The 18967-nt window shown below is 57.4% G+C and overlaps 1 protein-coding gene across 1 annotated transcript; it reads right to left on the bottom strand.

The window, feature by feature from the left end:
* Nucleotides 1-547: 547 nt before the first annotated feature.
* On the bottom strand, nt 548-14588 carry ITM2C (integral membrane protein 2C). Its single transcript, XM_001494993.6, has 6 exons — nt 14205-14588; nt 6173-6313; nt 3816-4004; nt 2975-3085; nt 2275-2425; nt 548-1797 (listed from the first exon to the last, which is right to left on the bottom strand). Exons 1-6 carry the CDS (start codon nt 14328-14330, stop codon nt 1706-1708), a joined length of 810 nt encoding a protein of 269 aa, XP_001495043.2. The 5' UTR covers nt 14331-14588; the 3' UTR covers nt 548-1705.
* Nucleotides 14589-18967: the final 4379 nt, after the last annotated feature.

Below are 18967 nucleotides of genomic sequence, written 5' to 3'. Positions count from 1 at the left end.
CCATCCTTGTCCCCGGGGCAGGACCCAGGTCCCACCTCTGGGGTCCACTCAGCTAAGGCGCTGAGCTGCTCTCCTCTCACTTCCTTCTCTGCAGAAATGTGACCGTGTGACTCATGCCAAACCTCAGCTCAGATCCACCAAGATGGTTACTAATTGCCCAGATATTGTGGCGAACACGACACCGTCCTTGTGCTTAAGGACAAGCAATAATGATGTCATCTCCTGTGTAGAACAGAACGGGATGGTTTACAGGCACTTAAAAAGCAGCATGACCTTGGGGCAAGTTGCGTAAGCTCTGAGCCCTTCCTTCTCCCTCACCTGTAAGACGTGACTCTCCCAGGCTGAGTGGGGTGAGGATGGAGGGAGAGAATGAACCAGGCAACGGGCCCACCTCTTCAGGGGCCAGACGTCAAGGCCTGCGGACTTCTCCTGCCCGCCGCCCCCACCATGCCCAGCCTACGGGATGGAGGAGGGGCCCTCACTCAGCCGGCACCACCCCCCACCCCCCGCCCTGCACCCACCCCCACCAGACACTCCCAAGTCAAAGTCAGAAGTCAAAGATTTTTATTGTTCTACAGACACTTCTGAAAAGAGATCTAACTGAGAAAATATACAAAGCATTTAAGAGTTTCATCTCCAGAGAGCACCTAAGTCTGACTGGAGGCGTCGAGGCCCTCCTCTTCAAGGCTCAGGGCTGAGAACGGTTAGCATATTGAACGATCAGTAAAAACATGCAAAAGTGAGAAGGAAAAGGAAAAATGTTGCATTCCCCCAAAAGCAGAGGGGGACGGAATTTCAGAACAAAGAAGGGGCAGGGTGTACAAGTACCAGGTGGCTCTCCCTCCCCCGACGTTATCTTTACAACAGCTCTAAGCTTGGAGAGCAATGGGCCCCACCCCCTCAGCAGGACCTACTGCTCATCGCTCAGTGCTCAGCCCCCAGCCCCCTGCAGGGCGAGAAGAGACCCTTTCCTGCCTCCTCCTCTGTGGCCGCAGCTGCAGGGCCCTGGCTTGTGCGGCTTGTGCTCCTGGCGGGGCCAGGGCTGGGGGCCCGGCTCCTCCTTTCTTTGGTTCCACTGGGACAACGAACGATTGTGCTTGACAGACTCATCCCCACCCCCCACACTCCAGGCTCCTGCAGGTGGGCCGAAGGCACTGACAGGAGGCCTGGGGAGACCCCAGGTCAGCCGCCTTCCCTTGTGCTCTGGGTGGGTCAACCCCGGGCACATCCTCCCCATCCTCAGCCCAGGCCTGGGAATCCGGACACAGGAGGAAGTATGCCACCCAAGGAAAAAGCCTTTTGGGACTTTCCCGACTGTGCAGACATTTCTGAACCCCACTCCACACCCCTCTCCCGCCCCATCCCCTTGCCCAGGGCCCCCCTAGAATGCCTGGCTCCTCTGTCCAGTCCTTCCCCAGGGCTGCCAGTGCAGCTGTGGACCGGGCCCAGAGGACCCAACTTCAAGAAGGTGGTCTCAGAAACCATCTTAGGGCGCCCCCTCCATCCCCAGACCCAGGAGGTCAGCAGGGGTGGGGGCTCGGAGAGGTCACGGCTCTGGTACAGGGAGGTGGGTGGGGCCGGAGCGGAACGGAGACACGTCACATCTATGGAAAGGCGTCCAGGGTACAAGCGAAGCGAGGGGAAGGAGGGCCAGAGAGTGGCCGGAAGAGGAGGGGTACAGGGCCGGGGCCTGGAGGAGGGGTCTTCACACCACCCCGCAGATGAGCGTCTCCACCACAAAGGTGTTCTCGAAGTGGCGGATGGCATTACAGTTCTTGGCCCCACGCTTGTTGATCCCTGGGAGGGAACAGAGAAACCCCAGTGAGGCCTGGGTCCTGGCTCGGGACTGGCTGGGCCACAAAGGCTTCCAGCCTCAGAGCCCGAGTGGGACCTCAGAACCCGGGGATGGGAGGGGGGCAGAAACGACACCCCGATTCACCCACTGGCAGAACAGTGAAATGGTGAGAGCTCAGGAGCTAGAATCAGACTGCCCAGCTCTGCCATCTTCCTGCTGTGTGAACTTAGGGGTGTTAATTAACCTCTCTGTGCCTGTTTCCAAAGCTTTAAAAGGGGGGGGGCAATGATAATAATAATGATAATAATAAGTTACACTCTTTAAGAAGGACATAAAGAGCATAAAACAGTGCCTGGCACATAGTTAATGCTTAATTAACATTAGCTGTTATTATTGCTGCTGCTCTACGAGCCCTGACAGCTGGTCTCCAGCTATGGGGCCAAGGGCCAGGGCCAAGGTAGGTGGAGCCAGCCACTCACGCCTCCGGGTAGCCCGGCGCCGCAGCCGGTAGGTGTCCTTCCCGCTGCACAGGTGGTAGATGAAGGAGCCCAGGGCCTCCTTGTCGCTGACGTGCTCCGTGACCACCATCTCCTCCTGGATGATGTATGTCTGCGGGAGGTAGGTCCCTCTCTGCAGAAGGAACAGCCACCGCGCTGGGTCAGCAACCAGGGCTCCCCTCCCGAGGTCTCTGCTTGTCCCCCGGCCCCTCCCCTTGTCACCATCCTCCTGCTCACTGAGCTGGCTCCCCCCAACACCTGAGATGCCCATCCACCGACTCCCACCTCTCTCATCCAGAGGCCCCACGGTGTCCCCAGGCACTTCCCGCTTGTGCCCAGCGCCCGCACGGCTGTGAATCATGTGTGTGTGCAAGTCTGGTCTCCCACCCTAGGGGGAGTGCTCCTGGGGGCTCTGCCGACTTGGGGCGTGGCCGTGAACGCTAAGGAAGCTGGTCTCAGGCTCCTTCACAAGTGAGGGAGGCAGAAGCATGGAGGGAGAAGAAAAGAAGAGCATTGACTCCGGGATGTGGGAGAAGGGGGATGGAGGAGGGGGCCAGTTCGGGGTACTGGGGACAGCAATGCCCCTGCGCACTGCTACCCTCTGCGACAGAAACCTCTCTTACCCCAGGCCTGGCCTCCATGGAGAGGGGGACAAGAGTGGGCCACCATGACCACTGCTCACCTTCACATTCATGAGGAGCTCCCAGAAGTTGCGAGGGGGCAGCACGATGGTGGTGTTGAGCTCGATGACATAGCATTTGTCCAGGGAGATGTCATGGTAGGCAGTGAGACCCTGAGCAGGAGGAGGGGGCCACGTCAGTCTGCAGGCGAGGGCCTGGCCCGGGCGGGGCTGCGAGAGGCCTTTGGCCAGCAGAGGCATGACCCCACCCCGCCAGTGCAATGCACCCCGGATGCCTGAACACCCGGGCGGGCGCGCCCCACTCCTGGCCTATGTTTGTAGGAGCCTTCGCTTACTAGATGACAGACACCAGCTGTTAAATGCCTCAGTTATTACAGGGTCTTCTCATGGGGTTACAGAGCGCATGACTGGGGAACACGGTAATGTGCCAGCTGTGCATTTCAGCAAACCTGCGAGGTCCAGCCATTGCTGTGGACAGCCTGGAGCCTCAGTAACGCTCCACCCCAGGCCCTGTGTGTGCTACACCTCAATCAAATGTCAACACGGAAATACCTCAAAAAAGGAATACTGGCCACACCCGTGACAGCCAGCATCTGCAGCTGTCAGATGGCCAAGGAGAAAATCAACCATGGCTAGTTCACAGTCAGTGATAACCACATTACCTACATAACAGAAGCAGTGTCTTTAAAACCCAGAGAAACCAGACCGTGGACATCTACTGCACACGGTTTATGTTACACAGTATGTTCTCAAAGGGTGTAAAGGGACATCGGCATTCTCCTCTCACTCTTGTCCTACTTTCTCAGAACTCGTGGTGGAAGGGGGGCTCTGGGTCCTTGGGACACCCTCTCATGGCCCCCACCCAGTCCCTGACCGGCCTCACCCGCTGGAAGTCGTGGATGATGTCTGCAGGGTCGCCGCCGCCAAACTGGGGCACGGGCACGTTGATGCGCTCGTAGTTCTCTTCGAGGTAGATCTTTACGTCCTCCTCCAGCTCCATCCGGGTGCGGACCTGGGAGGACAGGGAGTCCTCGTAGTGGACGCCGCAGTGGAAGAAGTTGTCTCGGGCCAGCTGAGCAAGGCGAGGGGAGAGAGAGACAGACTGGTCACACAGCGCCCTTGGCACAGCCACCCAGCCGCTTCCTGCTCTGAAGGCCTGGGGAAGCAGGACGCGTGGGACCGTGAGGCCCGTTTCACAGATGCAGAAACTGAGGAATGTTGGGAGTCAGGGAGCCAGGTCTACCAGTTCCTAGGTGGACGACCTCTCTGGGTCTCAGTTTTGCCATCTGTAAAATGAGGTAAAATTCTCAGGCCTCTTCTGTTCTCCAAATCTATGAGTCTACGCTTGTGAAATGGGGGTGGACTGGCAAGGGGAGGACGCAGCCACCTCCACAAGGGACAGACACCTGAGAAAGAGGGTCCTGAGGGGCAAACACAGGAGGTCTGGATTGGACAGGCTGGGCCCTGGGGTGGGAGGGGTCCTGCCCTCCGCCACCACCAGGGGGCGCTCGCCCATCTCTCCTGCCGCCTGCTGTGGGGCCCTGCAGACCCTGAGGGGCACAGGAGGGAAGGGGAGCTGCGAGGCAGTCCCTTAGTTCCTGGGTTACCACCACAGCCGGCTGCACGTCCAACCTCACCGAAGTCCCACCACCTTCCCTGGACCCCGTTCCTCCTGAGAAATCTTGACAAACACTGTGTCCCCTATCTGAGCGGCCAGCCTCACCATAAGGGGAGGGAGGCAGTGTGACACGACCGAGGCCGAGTGACCCAGCGGGGGGGGGACCAGTACACCCACTCGTACTTCTCCAGGGGCTCCTCTCAATCTGTGCCAGGCTGCTGGCCTGCAATCGGCAGAACTTCCCCTTCTCTGTTAGAGGGTAAACTCTCCCGGAAGGGTGTGCCATCACACATGAACCATACTCTCCCAGGGCTGGTCTGGGGTGCCCCGTGACCCCGGAACTGGGGTGGGGTAAGGAACCCCAAAAGGGCATGACCGGGGGCTGGGAACAGAGGGGACCAGGAGCCAGAGCTGCTCCAAGGGAGGGTGGGGAGGCTGCATCAGGAAAAGGGCTGGAGAGGGCCCCACACAGGAAGGTGAGAACCAGGCACAACTGGGGAGCAGGCTGTGGGAGCAGGAGGGACCGGGACGGTGGGGAGAGCAAGGGGATGCCAACAAAAGGGGAAGTTGAACAGAGAGTAGTGAACAAAAAAGGAAAGTCAGCAGGCATGTGGGAACTGAGGTTTCAAGGGGAAAGCCCCCGGAACACAAACTCTTCAGTAATTTCCATCGTTGAACAACTTGGTGACAACAGTTACCGCCCAATGCTGGACGATGGGAGATCATCTGGGTCATAAATGCCTGGCATTTCCCAGCCTTTTTGTCATCCTGAGATTCCCCCTTCATTGCGCTGATGGTTCTTCTGAACAACCTTTAACTGTACTGCCCTCAGTTCCCAGAAGTGGGGGGGCACCCTCTCCCTCCCTAGTCTGTGTTGATCACAAGATCACAAGGCCGCTGTGACCATGACCAGTCCTCTCGGCCCAGCTTCCTGCCGACTGGCTGTGTGGGCAGATAACCTGGGTGCGATGGTAGGCAGAGGCCGCCCCTTACAGGAGGCGGTGTGAATCTGGCTATGCCCAGCCTCCACCTTTCTCGTTTTGTAATCCAAATGTCCAAGCAGGGAATGGAATTCCCTAAAGCATGAGCCGTGGGCACAGGATCCGGGCTCTGCAGGGATCACAGAGTTCCAAATTCTGCTGGATCTGAGTTTCTGGTGATGATGCCAGGGTGACACTGTGGAAAGGGGCCACACGGGCACAGATTCCAGTCCTGGCTCCCCATCACTGACTGTGCTCCTGGGAGAGTTCCCTGTTGGCCTCAGGTGTGTCTGAAGAAATGGCTAAGGATACTCCTCCAGGGTCCATGAGAGTCAGAGGACAGGGCCCCTGTCCTGTCTCCTGGACCAGCCCCAGAATGAGGGGCTGAGGGTGGGCTGGTTGGGCCAAGGAAGGAGAGAGAATGCAGGTCTTCTGGGTTTGCCTGGGTGCTCCTCCCACCTGGGGGCATGGCCAGGGCTTCTGGCCGCCCCTCTCCTCACAGGCCCGCGCACCTGGCTCTCACCTGCGCACGCTGCCCACTCCTGCCAGCTCCCACACCCACTGCAAACTCACACACTTCCCTCCCTCCTCTCTAAGTGCTGCCCTTTCTCTGAGGCCCTGCCTCCCCCTGCCCGGCCTCACCTGAGCCAGGAAGAAATATCTGTAGATGTAGACGGAGGCGAACACAAGGCCCATGAGCAGCACGACCATTCCCATCGACAGGTAGCAGACACCGCCCACGGAGGCCCCCTTCTTGTAGCGGTGATGGGGGGGCCGCTCCTCCTGTGGACAGCAGTGTCAGAGTCAGCTAGGGGGTGGTCCCACACCCCTGGGAAACCTCCCACTCCTTTCCCTGAGTGAGACCTCACCCTGTGGGCCCAGAGGAAGCCTTGGGGGCAAGGGAAGGGGAGGTCAACGCTCAGGACACACAGAGCATCTTCTGGGAGGAAAGGAAAGCCTTGCCAGGGTCTCCCCAGCTCCTCCTCCCATCTAAAAAGAAACTGAGACCCACCTCAAAGCTGTAAAATGACCTATCGGGATTATGCTAGTGCATCTGGAATGACCCACACCATTAATTCCCTTCATTATACCAAGTGTGAACACAGGGTATTCTTTCCAACACAGAATGAGGAAGCACAAATATACCCTTAGTGACTGTGCCTGGTCTAGGAACCTACAGGAAGTGGGATGCACTGGCTGGGCTGGGAGCCATTGCTCTGGGCAATGGGGAGCCAGGGAAGGCTTCTGAGGTGGGAGCGTCAAGATCAGTGGAAGGCTGGAACGCACAGCATGAACTGGAATGGGGCAGTGGGAGGGAGGCCGTGGCTGGGAGCGGTCACCGACCGATGGGGACAGGGGTTCAGTGAGGCCCACAGGGTCTGGGCACAGTGCTTGCCAGGCAGCACTGGGCCTGTGACCCATGCTGGGCAGAGCTCAGCCTCCTGGGGGCAGCAATGGCCCCCGCAGGCACTGGCCCATCGTGTCAAGCAGGCTGTCAGGAGTGGAGCCTGAAGGGTGAAGTCTGGAGGCTTCCGGAAGCCAGGGCCCTTCTGCCAGGAGGGAAACGTGGCTGTGGCAGCAGCAGCTGCTGCCAGGGAGGCCAGGGCAGGAGGCTCCTGGAAAAAACCTGGTCTGGGGAGCCAGACTTGGGCTCAGGACAGTAGCCACAGGGCTGCCAAGAAGCAGCAAACCAGTGTGACCCAACTCCAGGCCACACGTGTCTGGGCTGGTGGATGAGGGCGTGTATGTAAAACTCAGGAACACTGCCATACCCGGAGCACTGGACGGAGAGTCTGGCAACTCAGGCTCTAACCAGCTGTGTGACCTTGTCATCTGTCATCTTTATGCCTATCTTCCCCACTGCCCCTGCCCTAACCCTGGCCCTCATCCACCCTGGGAGATGGTGCGAAGGCCCCAAGCCTATCTCTGCTCTAGTGTCCACCATTCAATCCTCCGTGGTGTCCAGATACAGCCAGTGAAGTCAGAGGGCAGACTTCAAGGAGCTGAGTGGTGTAGGGGTACGGGAGGCACCAGCCTGGGAGCCTGGAGCTTCACCACAGCTCTGCCACTAACTGCCCGCTTAGCCCTCTTCCTGCCATATTTCCTCTCTCCTTTCATCCTGGAGCCGGTCGGGGGAGGGTGGGGACACGGTTCAGGCCCAAGTTACCTAGGACAGGTCCTTATCTCCCACCGCAGCACAGGGGGCCCAGCCTGATAGGGGTGGGGTGCGGGGCCAGCTCTGCCCCTCAGGTCCCCTCCCCTGTGGCCCTCTGGCTTAGTACACACAGCAGGTGTGAGGCCTGGGCCTCAGGGAGCAGAGAGAAGTCTCATCAGAGAGGCTGACGCCTCCCAGCTTGGGGCTCTCCTCACCTGCTACCCCCAGGAAAAGGGCAGCAAATGCCTGGAGGACCCTCCCCCTCACTGGGTATATCATTTCCAGGCCAGCCGGCTCCCAGCCTCAGCACCATGGGGTGGAGGCACAGGATGGAGAGGTGCCCTGGCCCATCCTGCCCCCTACACCCCGGTCTGCCCTCCAGGGAGCACCTGGCAGAGGCAGGAGGTCAAACCGCTGCCCCCCATTGGCTGGGCCCATCTGCAGACCTGGGGCCTCTCCCCATCCTGGCCCTGCTGAGGGGGTCCTGTGATCAAAACCAGAGAAACAAGCTTGTGAGACCACCCACCTGGTTCGCATCTCTTCAGCACCCTGGGGGCACTAACCAGGGTCACTAGCACACATGGCCACTGCCCACAGGGCCCCCAGGGACAGCTGCCAGCTGGAGGGGCCGGGGGCCACCATGGCTTCAACTTCTAATGGACCGCCAGGGGCAGCACAGGATGGGATGACCCGACAGCCAAGCCCAGCCAGCGTCTCAAAAGGACAAGCCACCCCAGGGGCTCCAGCCAATGTGAGTGGGTCCCAAGGAAAGATGGGTGGCCCAGAAGACAGGCCAGGCCACCCGTACCAGCCGTGAATCTTGCCCTAGAGGCATGATGTTTGTATTTAGCAGGACACGTGGGGCTGCCAGGGCCCAGAGGCCCCCAGCAGGGGCTGGGACCCATGTGTGGGGAGCATTGCAACCTGCCCCTCAGCGGGTTCTCATGAAAAATGTGAAGAGACGCTTCCTGACGGGGTTTTCTCGGGATTAAAGGAGATAAAGAACCTGAAAGGCCTTTGCAAAGGATAAAGTGCTGGATAAAAATGGCAGATCTTTATCAGCTGAACCTTTCCTTTTTAGGGCCACTGCCATGGACAGCTGTTGAGGCTGTGCAGTGGCCAAGCTTCTGCTCCTGCATTCGGGAAGCAAGCTTGTGAGAACTGCTTAAAAAACAACAACAAAAAAGTCAAGGGGCTACAGTGGGAGCCCAAGGGCCTGCCCCACAGATGAGGTTCACGGACAAGCCCAGGCCTATTAGTTTTACAGGCCCTGCTTCTGGCCAGGTCAGGTGATCCCAAGTGCCTGGGGGAGGGGCTGGGCCTGGCAGCCACAGAGGGAGGTGGGGAGAGGTCAGCAAGGACAGGGGAGGGAGGAGCTGGGGCTTGAGTGGCCTCAGCTGAATGTGAGGGGTGGCTAATGTGGCTGAGAAGGACAGCCTCCAGCCAGGAACCCCGGACTCTGCCCTGTGTCCTTACGTCTTTGTCGGGGTCACTGTGAAGGTTGGGGATCCCCCTACCTTTCCTAGATGTGGGGTAGACAAACGGCTCCCTATCCCGCCTTTACTGACACCCCCTAGTGCACACCTGGGGCTAACACCCTGCTCCCCTCCAGCTTGTAGGGGCCAAACCCCAAGAAGCATGATAGTCTAGCAGCGGGGCTGTAAGAGAAAGCAGGACCAGAGGCTGCCAGGAGGCAGACGGGAAACCAGGGATGTCCTTGCTTCTGCTCAGAGATAAAAGGCACTTCGGATGAAAGGTCCCACACAAGAGGGAGAGCTCCGGAATCCTGCCCCTGTGCTGCCATTGCTCACTGGGCCCAACACTACACAAGACCAAGGCTCAAATTCCAGAGCTCTGGTACATGTGCGGGTCCCTCAAACTAGAAGCCCCTCGCCGCAGCCCATCAGAGGCCTCTGGGGAGCAGAGTCAGCCTGGGCAAAACCTGGGGCCTCACCTCTTGGGATCCCTGGCCGCCCAGCTCCCCCAGAATGAGGGCCGAGGGGCCTGCTTCCTGCAGCCCCCAAGCTGCATCACCCGTCATGTGGGAGACCCAGGCGAATGCTGACCCCCACATGGAGCAGTTACTGACAGCCAGGCATTGGAGGGGCTTCCACTTAGAAAGCAAAAATATATTGCATATTGTTTCCATGGCAACTGGGCTTTCCGAGCAAAGTGCCTCGGGTGGGGCATGTGAGCCAGACGTCCAGGGACCAAAGAGGGGCCTGGGCTTCCGCCTGCCTGCTTCACTGAGGCCTGCGATGGCACTCATTAAATGATTTAGCAAAGCCAGGGCCAAAACACTCAGGGGGGGGAACCCAGCCAACTGGAGAATTAACTCAGCAGACCCTCAGGGCTCATGGAGAGAGTTCCTCAGCTGCCTTCCCTGGGTAACAATGTCCAAATTAACTGCAAGAGGATTAAACTAGAATTGCAGGCTGCCTGGGGGAGCCTAGCAGGGGAGCCGGAAATGCGTTCACTGCAGACGGCTGGGGGGAAGGGGTCTTGCTGAGCCTCCCCAGCACCATTCCACCTCCTCAGTATCCTTTTTTCCCAGGCTGCAGACCAGAGGCAAGGGCATCAACGTGTGCGTGTGTGAGAGAGACAGACAGAAGCCTAGCAGGGTGTGGGGGACTGAGCAAACGCCCTCTGCCCACCAGAGCACGCAGAGCTGTGCTCAGACATACAGACATCAGCTGGGGAAATGCTGACAGAGGGTCATGAATTGGCCATCAGTGGAACCCCATGTGTGTCGTGTGGCCCAGCGGTGCCCTAGGTGTGGGCAGGATGAGGAAGAACAGCGTGGGTCCCCGGAGAACACTCCAGCCCAGCTCTCCGCTCTGCTTGGCTGGGCCAAGCCGGGCGGATTCTCTTCCGTTCCGTTCCTCATAGTCAAGATGAGACTCTGGAGAACAAAGGCTCCGGAGGAGAGAAGCAAGGCTGGCTGCTGGGATAGCTCTCCTGGGGGAGGCTGCAGCAGGGGGAGGTAGCTGGCCACGCTTCCCTGGCAGTCTGCTGACAGCCTCGAAACACGCAAGGACGGCCATGAGAATAGAAAAGAGAGGGAAACAGAGAGAGAAAGCGGAAAAGCCACTGTGGTGCGTGCGAAACCCCCAAGCCCTCTGGAAGGCCGGGGCAGGCCAGGAACGGGGCAGTCCAAAGTCCCCACCCATCACGGGCAGCAGGGCCTCCTCGTCCCGAAGGTCCTCTCAGCCCTGAGTAGGGCTGGCGGGTACTAGGGCACTGGGGCAGAAGGGCTCTGAGCCGGCTTCCAGGCTGGCAGGGGAGCCGCCCCCATCCACTCTGGGAAACACAGCTCCTCCTGCCCAGGGCGCGAGGCCAGGACACGGAAAGTGAAATCTGATCCCCAGGTATGCAGGCTGGGGGAGGGGGCGACACTGGGGCCGTTAATCAACGGTGAAAGCCAAGGAGAAAACTGCAGCGCTAAGATGACCCTATGGAAGACGTTTCTCTCCTCTTGCAGCCCCCAGCCCGTTCAAGTCTGTACATGCCCAGCCCTGGCTGTGTGTGCACATATGTGTGTGTGAGTGTGCACACACAGGCACAGGCAGATCGTAGCGTGGGGGAGCCAGGCTGAGAGGCGCAGGGCTGGCCAGTGGGCCTCCAAAGGGGAAGAGTGACCCCTCTAGAGGGTACTAAGGGGGTGTTTTCCGTCCAGCTCACTCTCCAAGCTGCCCATCGGCACAGGCTTCTCATGATCTCAGAGACAAACACCACGTGGGGAGGGTGGGCAGCTGGAGGCCCAGCTGGGCCCCCGCCCCCACCCCTTCCCGCCGGCTCACCAAGGCACTTCCTTCCAGCAGCAGGTCTGGGGACAAAATCCTCCTTGTGCTCAGTTTTCCCCTCAGAAGCAGGGGGAGCCCTGCGGGGAGGGTGCGGCGGCCGCCTTACCCTGGCCCCCAGGCCTGAGCACGGGTGGACATCTTATTATAACAGCCAGAAGACGGCTCACTGCCGAAAGGCACTGGCAAACTCATCTGTCCATCCAAGTCCTTCTAGGGCTTTAAATCTTACTTCTGGGTCTAGTTCAGTAACCAAGAAGGGTTCGAGGGCCACCCCCCAGCCAGAAGAAACCTTCTAATAAGCTTTCCTCTGCATCCCCATCAGCATGGGACAGATGCTCTCTAGATGAAGCAGTTCCTAGCCTGCCTGCCTGTCCCACTCGTCCTCTCCTTCGGTGCCCTAACAAATGGCTGATGCTTCGGTCCTGGGCTACATTTATGAAAGCTGGGCGCCTGCTGTGCTCACTGCCCGAGGCAGGAGAGGGACCGGGTACTGGATGTGGAAAATGTGCCCACTGGCCAGGTGAGGCCACAAGAGGCTCACACAAGAGAACTTTCTTCCCCAGGCTCCAACTCCAGTATGCGCCTGGCAGAGCCAACAGGCAACATCCCAAAGTCCGCTGTGTATCACCTCCGGGCCTCAGGGAGCTGAGAAAGTTTACTAACTGCAGATCTGCCCTAAAGGGGCTGGGATTTTAATCCTCCTTTTGGGCCCCCCATCGCTCTCCCTTGCCAATTAGGAGACAGAGGGGACCCTAACAACCAACAAGGTTTGGGGGAGGAGGCTGGCTCAGCAGGCTCCAGGCCATTACAATTGGCACCAGGAAGATGTTGATATTTCCATTTCACACTGGGTGAAGGGGAAGAGAGGATGCTGGATTTTGGAACCAGAAGCTGGATGTCAGTTACTGCCAAGACGATGCTGGCATCTGCCATCCCGCCTGACACCATCAGCTGGCTGCTGCCGGAGAATGTGCCACTCCTGCGAAATTCGGTGGACCTTCTGATAGAGTTTGAATTACATCCTCCTACTGTCTGGCTGATCCTCCCTCCTACCTGAATCCTATAGCTCGCGGAGGCACAGTCCTGATTTCCAGGCCTGAGCAATGTGCCCGGCCCTGGGAGAAGAAAGGGACAAGAACGCTGCCTGGGGCCCCCATCTCTACACCCTCCCCGGGGCTAGCCTTGAGGAGCCCCTTGTAAACTTCTAAAGCTGCAGACCACGGTCTTCAAAGATGAAGTGCCCCCTCCCCATCAAGTATCAGATGAAGATGGAGCTGCTCTGATAGTGGATGCACAGCAACCCCCCAACCTCGCCGGGGTAGGAGGATGGGGATGGCGGGGCGTCGCTGCAGCTACCACACCAGGGCAGGGGAGCTCACCAAGGCTGCTCCCCACATTCTGCACTCAGGGTCCGTGCTTGGGCTGTGACACCCACCTCTGAGGCCCCTCTCCAGCGTCCCCTCTTCCACGGCACCGGTCATCCTCTACGACCCCGCCCCACCCCCCTCTCTCTTCCTCCCCCCCCCCCACCCCGTTATAGTCCTGGCAAGGTTGAGTCTGAGCCATAAACTTGGGGAGGGGCCTCGGCGCTGAGGAATTCTAAAGAGCAGCGAGAAAAGCGAGTGGACAAAGACTTTCGAAGTCCTGTCTCCATAGCGGGTGGCGTGGTGCGCCCCAAGACCCCCTGCTGCGTGGACACTTTTGCCGGGGCACTATAAAGCCTGGCTGGACCAGCTCTGCCTCCGCTCGCCTCGCTTCCCTGCTCGCCACGCGTCCTACCCACTCCGGGCCCTCCCCGGGTCAGACTCCACGCAGCTCAGACAGTTTTCCACGGCGGAAATGCCTTCTCTCCCCCCAGGCCAGAAGGAAGAGGGGAGGAGGGGAGGACGCCGGAGGGGGCGGGGTGCACCGAGGCCAGGCCCCGCGAAGCGCCGCCGGGATGCAGGACGGCACCGGGGCAGCGGGGGAGGGAGGGGGCAGCCCGAGCGAGAGCCGGGAGGGAGAAAGAGGGGAGCAGGGAGGTCCAGACCGCAGCGGGTGGTAGGATCAGGACGCCCAGCCTCGTAACCCCGAACTCGGATCCCAGACGTGCCGCCGGGCGGTTCTGGTTTATTTCCGTTTCATCTTTCACCACTTTCTGGTCCACCAACTCAGGTGCGGACTAACAGCACATCCCAGCCCCCGGCAGTCCCTGGTTTGGGATGAAATCGATGGTCCCTCCTCCTTCGCTGGCACCAGACTCCTTTCCCCCCATTCCCCACCAATCACGATCCACCGCCCTACTTTGGGGAAACAACGTCTAACCCTCCTCCCATCCCCCACCTGGGGACCCGACTCGCAGCCCCTCCTCCCCCTTGATTGGAACCAGACGCAAACCCCTCACCAACACTCCTCAAACTTCTTCGGACCAGCCTCCTCCCCCTGTTTTGGGGCCCGCGCCTAGGACCCCCTCCACTTTTTGAAGCGATCTTGAGCGCTTTCCCACCTGGGGACCAGCGACTCGGACCCCCTCCCACTCTTCGGACTTACGCTTTCGGCTGCCGCTTTTAGGACAGGACCTAAGCCTCCTCTCCACTTTGGGATGGATGACCCATTTCAGACTCCCACCCCGGCCCCCCTCACGACTCCAGGGCCCTGATGCGCCTCGGGCAGTCCCCGGGCGGCGAGGCGCCCCTCGGCCCCCCACCCCCCGCCTGAGCCCCCCGGCCCCTCTCACCCGAGCCGGCGTCAGCAGGATCTCAGCGGCCGCGGGGGGCGCCGGGGCCGAGGCCGAGGCCGAAGCCTTGTCGGCCTTGTCGCCCTTGATGCCGGCAACGGCGGGCTGGAAGCTAATCTTCACCATGGCTGCGCCGGGCCGTGCGTCCGCCCTGCAGCCTCTGCCTGTGCAGCCTCTCTCTGTGCAACCGCCGCTCCGCGCTCTGCAGGCACCGGAAGTTTGGATCCCGTTCGCTTCTCTTTCTCTAACCCCACCCTCAGCCCTCCCCGCCCCCGCCCCCTACAGGACAGCCTTGGCGTCGGCCGCGCCTGCGCCCCCTTGCCGCCCGCGAGGCGCAGTGACCCCTGCCGGGCGCGCTGCTCCGACCTGGGGATGTCTGAGGTTTCCTCAACCGTTCACTCCCTCCCTCCCTGCCTCCCTCTCTCCATCCATTCATCCATCCATCCATCCATCCATCCAGGCATAGACTCAGCCCCCTTCGCAGCCTTATCCCTTCCAGCTCTCTGTCCAAGACCAGCATCTCTAGAACACAGTCTTTATTAAAACAGTGTTTGCCAGGCCAATGCAGCTTTGAGACAAGTTCCCCACCCCCCTACCCCACTTCATACTCTCAAACGCGGGAGCCTCCACCGTACCTGCTCCCACAGCTCCCTCCACTGACCTGCCCTGGGCCCTGGGGGGAGGCTTCAGGGCCAGGCGCCTAACTGCTTGCCTTCATTCTGCATCCTGCATCCATCCACACCTCCTTCATTCTTTATCATCCATTTTCCTCCATCCTTCGTTCCTGCAGAACCTTCCTGATGACCCCTGGGGGTTCGTGCTGAGGATGCTGGGAGCAGAGAAATGAAGGTAGCCCCTGCTCTTTGACTCCTTGTGTTAGCTGTGGCCTCAGTTACTGAGTAATGGGCCCCTGTTGCCCGTTTCTCACCTATCTAGGAAGATTTTGGCCAAAGTCATGGGAAGATCCAGAGGGCAAGTGTCTGGAGGCTTGGGTTCCAGTTAAGACTTTGCTCCCGCAGAACGTGGGTATTAGGGAGGAACAGGGTCTTCTGTTGCTGGGGCATCTCGTGGCACTAAAGCCCTGGATTAAATCCCCTATTCCAGGCTGGACTTCAGAGAACGCCCAACAAACCACACAGCCATGGGCTGAACATCAGCTTTGGTTCTGCAGTGGGGCTGCCTGGGGAAGGCAGGGGAGTCTGAGAGTTTGCTGAGGGCAGTCAGCAGTCCTCCACTGACCCCTCCTACCTGTCAGGTCTTGGTTGGCTGCCTTGAGCCCTGGGTCCCCATCCCAGACCCCACACCCTGGCTCAGATCTTGGATGAACTATCAGCCCTGAGGACAGGAAGGAGAAGGTCTAAATGACGCTAAGGCCACCAGCGTCGGGAGCTAGGAGAGGGAATGGGGAGGTGGAGCACGATGCCTTGGAGGAGGTGAAGAGGCATTTGGTTGGGATGAGAGCCACAGAGGAAGGTGCTGTGGACTGTTGTTAATCAGCTCTGAGACCTCCTGGGTGAATCTTGGTGTTGGGAGAAGATAAGCTCCAAGCCCTTGGTTAGATTCCCACCCAGTGCCCCCCAACACTCATTCTTCCACTCAGAAAGTGTTTTCCAAGCGCCCCTGAATGCCAAGCATTGTGTTAAGCCCTGTGGCAGAAGATAGAAAGGCCCAAGACACAACCCAGCAAGCAAGGACCTGATCACGTTAACCTTCCATCTGCCAAATGCTTTCACAGTGTCTTCAGGTCTCATTGTCATCACAGCCCCTGTGACCTATACATTGCCTTCATGTTAGTGATGGAAATGAGGAAGACTAAACCCGGGGTCACAGAGCCAGTAGAGGGCAGATCTCTGTTGGGCAAGACAGGAGCATGTGGCTGATGCATCCGTGTCCCTGAGGTTGGCCCACATGAACCCCGTCTTCTCTGAACTCTCTGGCCTGGGGTAAGTCCCTCTACCCTGTGCGCCCTCAGTGCTGTGTGCACCCCCCCTTGTACCTCTCCTTATCTTTGACCATGGGCCCCTCGCCAGCCAAGTGCCTGGCAGGCATCCTACTGCAGTGATTCCTAAATTTTTTGGTCCCAGGACCTCAAAGAGCTTTTGTTTATGTGGGTTTCTCTATCAACATTTACTATATTATAAATAAAACTCAGAAAAGTTTAAAACACAAGAATACTCGTATTCAATTATCCATCAAAGGAATGTCATCATATGTTGTGCAGCCTCTGGAAAATTCTGCTGTACACTAATGAATGAATGAGATTGAAAAAGGTAAATAATGTCTTAGTATTATTGCAAAAATAGTTTTGACCTTGCAAACCCTCTGGATGGGTCTTGGGGACAATTGGCATCTTTGGATCGCACTTGCAGAACTGTTGCTCTGGTAGATGCTGAAGAATCCATATTTCAGGGATTCTAAGACACACGGGTTTTCATGTCTTGGATCTCTGAAATCAAGATGTCTTTTATGATGATAATTGGCAGTGATTTTCCTTTCTTAATGTACCTAAAGCAACGGGATGTCTAACTATAGACAGAGTCTTAGAGCTGATGGAGTGCACTAGAACTGGTCCATAACCCAAGGGGCTCCCAGAGGCAGCATGAAGTTAATCGTCACACACTGCGTTTTATGGGTTTAGGTAAGAAGGATGGTAGGCTGAGCTTGTGCAGGGGAAGTGTAGCCAAGACTCCATGGAAGACACTAGACTTAGGAGGGACCTGGAAAGACAGGGTATGGACAGGTGTCAGGGAAGTGAGAGGCATACAGAGTAGGGGAAGAGAGTGAGCCTGGGTTGGGAGACCTCACCCAGCCACTGTAATCCACTTTGTCCTTCTGTCCTTTCATCCCACCTGGCAGAGCTCCTCCTGCCCCCCTCCCTGGTTCCAGGGTCAGCTTAGGGGCCGCTGAGTTCTGTTGGGGAAAGTGACACCATCACGCCCTTTGGAACCACCATGCTACCTTCTCTTCCTGGCACTCGGTGCTGCTGAACAGTCACACCGCACTCCCTATGAACGGTGCCCCGTGAACCTCTGCAAAGGATGGGTGTGGCTTCATTGTCAAGGTGAGGACCCTGACCAGCAGCACCAGCAGCACCTGGGAACTTGTTAAAAAGGCAAATTCTCTTATTCAGAAACTCTGGGAATGGTCTGTGTTTTAACAAGCCCTCAGTCATTCTCAGACTCAAGTTTGAAAACTACCACTCTTGTCAACGCGGTTCACACTCCTTCAGCCTCCTCCTGCCTTCTCCAGACTTCCCCCTCCTCAGCAGCTGAACTGGCCTCTTTCTTCACAGAGAATCTGGAGGCCATCCTGTGAGAACACCCTCATAGCCAGCCCGCAGATGCATCCACCCACCAGCAGCTACCTCCTCTGGCTGCTGTGCCCCATCCGGGCCCTTCAGGTTGAAGGAGGCGTCTGTCTGCCTTTGCCTTTCTCTCAGGCCCATCCCACTTTCTAGGAAAGGATTCCACCCCTCTCATCATCTCAGATACCTTAAGGCATAGGTCATCCGCCACCCCCTAACCCACCACTGCCCTACTCCAGCTTCCCTCTCCCTTCCTTCCTGTCAGCTCTGAAATATGCTTGTATTAACCTTAAAAGAAAACAAAACACCTCTTTTGGCTCATGTCTCCTCTACTTGGCACCCTATTTCTCTCATTTTTTCTTAGCCAAACTTCTTGAAAATTCTGTCTCCATTTCTTCATCACCCTCCACTCTTCTTCTAGCCCAATCTGGTTTCTATCCCCACACCTCTGCCTGCCTGAAATGTCTCAGCGGAGCTCTTCTCAGCCCTCGTGTTACTTGGGATGCCTTTGAGCTGCTCAGCCACGCCCTCCCATGTGACTTCGCGCCGTCCCCAGCAAGCCAAGTAGAGCAGCAGAGATTGGCCCCCGTGGGGAGGGGTCCTGGAATCAACTCCTGCAACAGTTCATTGTAAAACTAAAACCCCAAATGTGAACTTTTACGTGTGTTTACCTCTTTCTCCAAATTGAGTGCTTGAGTGCTGTTCTTAAAAGATATCTAGTTTATTACATTGTAAAGCACTGGTTATTTAAGACATTTATAACTAAGCCCTAGAGGGTCAGTGAGCAGCTTCCTGAAAATGCAATGGCTTTAGACAAGGGTGTACCCACCACCCTTGGAGTTCTTCCTGAAGAGAGGGGCGCTCCAGCAAGCATCCTGAGTAAGAGCTTGGGTGGGTCTGAGATTCTGATCTTCTGACAACCAGAAGCACCTCTCCTTCTGCCCCACTCAATACTCTCTCTTTTCTACTGAGGCGCTAGTTGGGAACTGGGTTGGAAGTGATTTTTTCAAAAATTTAGGTAAAAATTAAAAACAATCTTGACGAAGATATACATCTACGTAAGCAACACCCCAATCAAAGTATAGAACATTTCCCTAATCCCAGAAAGGTTCCTCCAGGTCCTTTCCAGCAAACCCCCACCCTCCTCCTTGTATTGGCAACCATTGTTCTGATTTCCATTACTGTAGATTAAGAAATTAAGTTTTGTCTGTTCTTGAACTTCGTATAAATAAAACTATAATATGTACTCTTTTGTGTCTGGTTATTTCATTCATCATAATGTTTATGAGATTTATCCACAAGATTTTGTTCTTTTTTATTACTGGCTAATATTCCATTTTGTTAATATACTGTAATTTGTCTATCCATTCTCCTGGTTATGGACATCTGGGTTGTTTTCAGTTTGAGGCTAGAATAAATAAAGCTGCTGCGAACATTCCTGTACCCAGCATTTTTTTGT

Source organism: Equus caballus, chromosome 6, assembly GCF_041296265.1.
Source record: "Equus caballus isolate H_3958 breed thoroughbred chromosome 6, TB-T2T, whole genome shotgun sequence".
Lineage (NCBI taxonomy): Eukaryota > Metazoa > Chordata > Mammalia > Perissodactyla > Equidae > Equus > Equus caballus.
The sequence above is the reverse complement of the archived record's forward strand: the minus strand, read 5'-3'. Positions and strand labels throughout refer to the sequence as shown.

What these genes read in the sequence shown, in the direction of transcription:
- ITM2C (XM_001494993.6), bottom strand. Translation starts at nt 14,330, where the DNA reads ATGGTGAAGATTAGCTTCCAGCCCGCCGTTGCCGGCATCAAGGGCGAC. An exon ending in AGCTCCTCATGAATGTGAAG is followed by an intron (nt 2,426 to 2,974) that starts GTGAGCAGTGGT and finishes TTCCTTCTGCAG; the next exon opens with AGAGGGACCTACCTCCCGCA. An exon ending in GCGCCGGGCTACCCGGAGGC is followed by an intron (nt 1,798 to 2,274) that starts GTGAGTGGCTGG and finishes GTTCCCTCCCAG; the next exon opens with GGATCAACAAGCGTGGGGCC.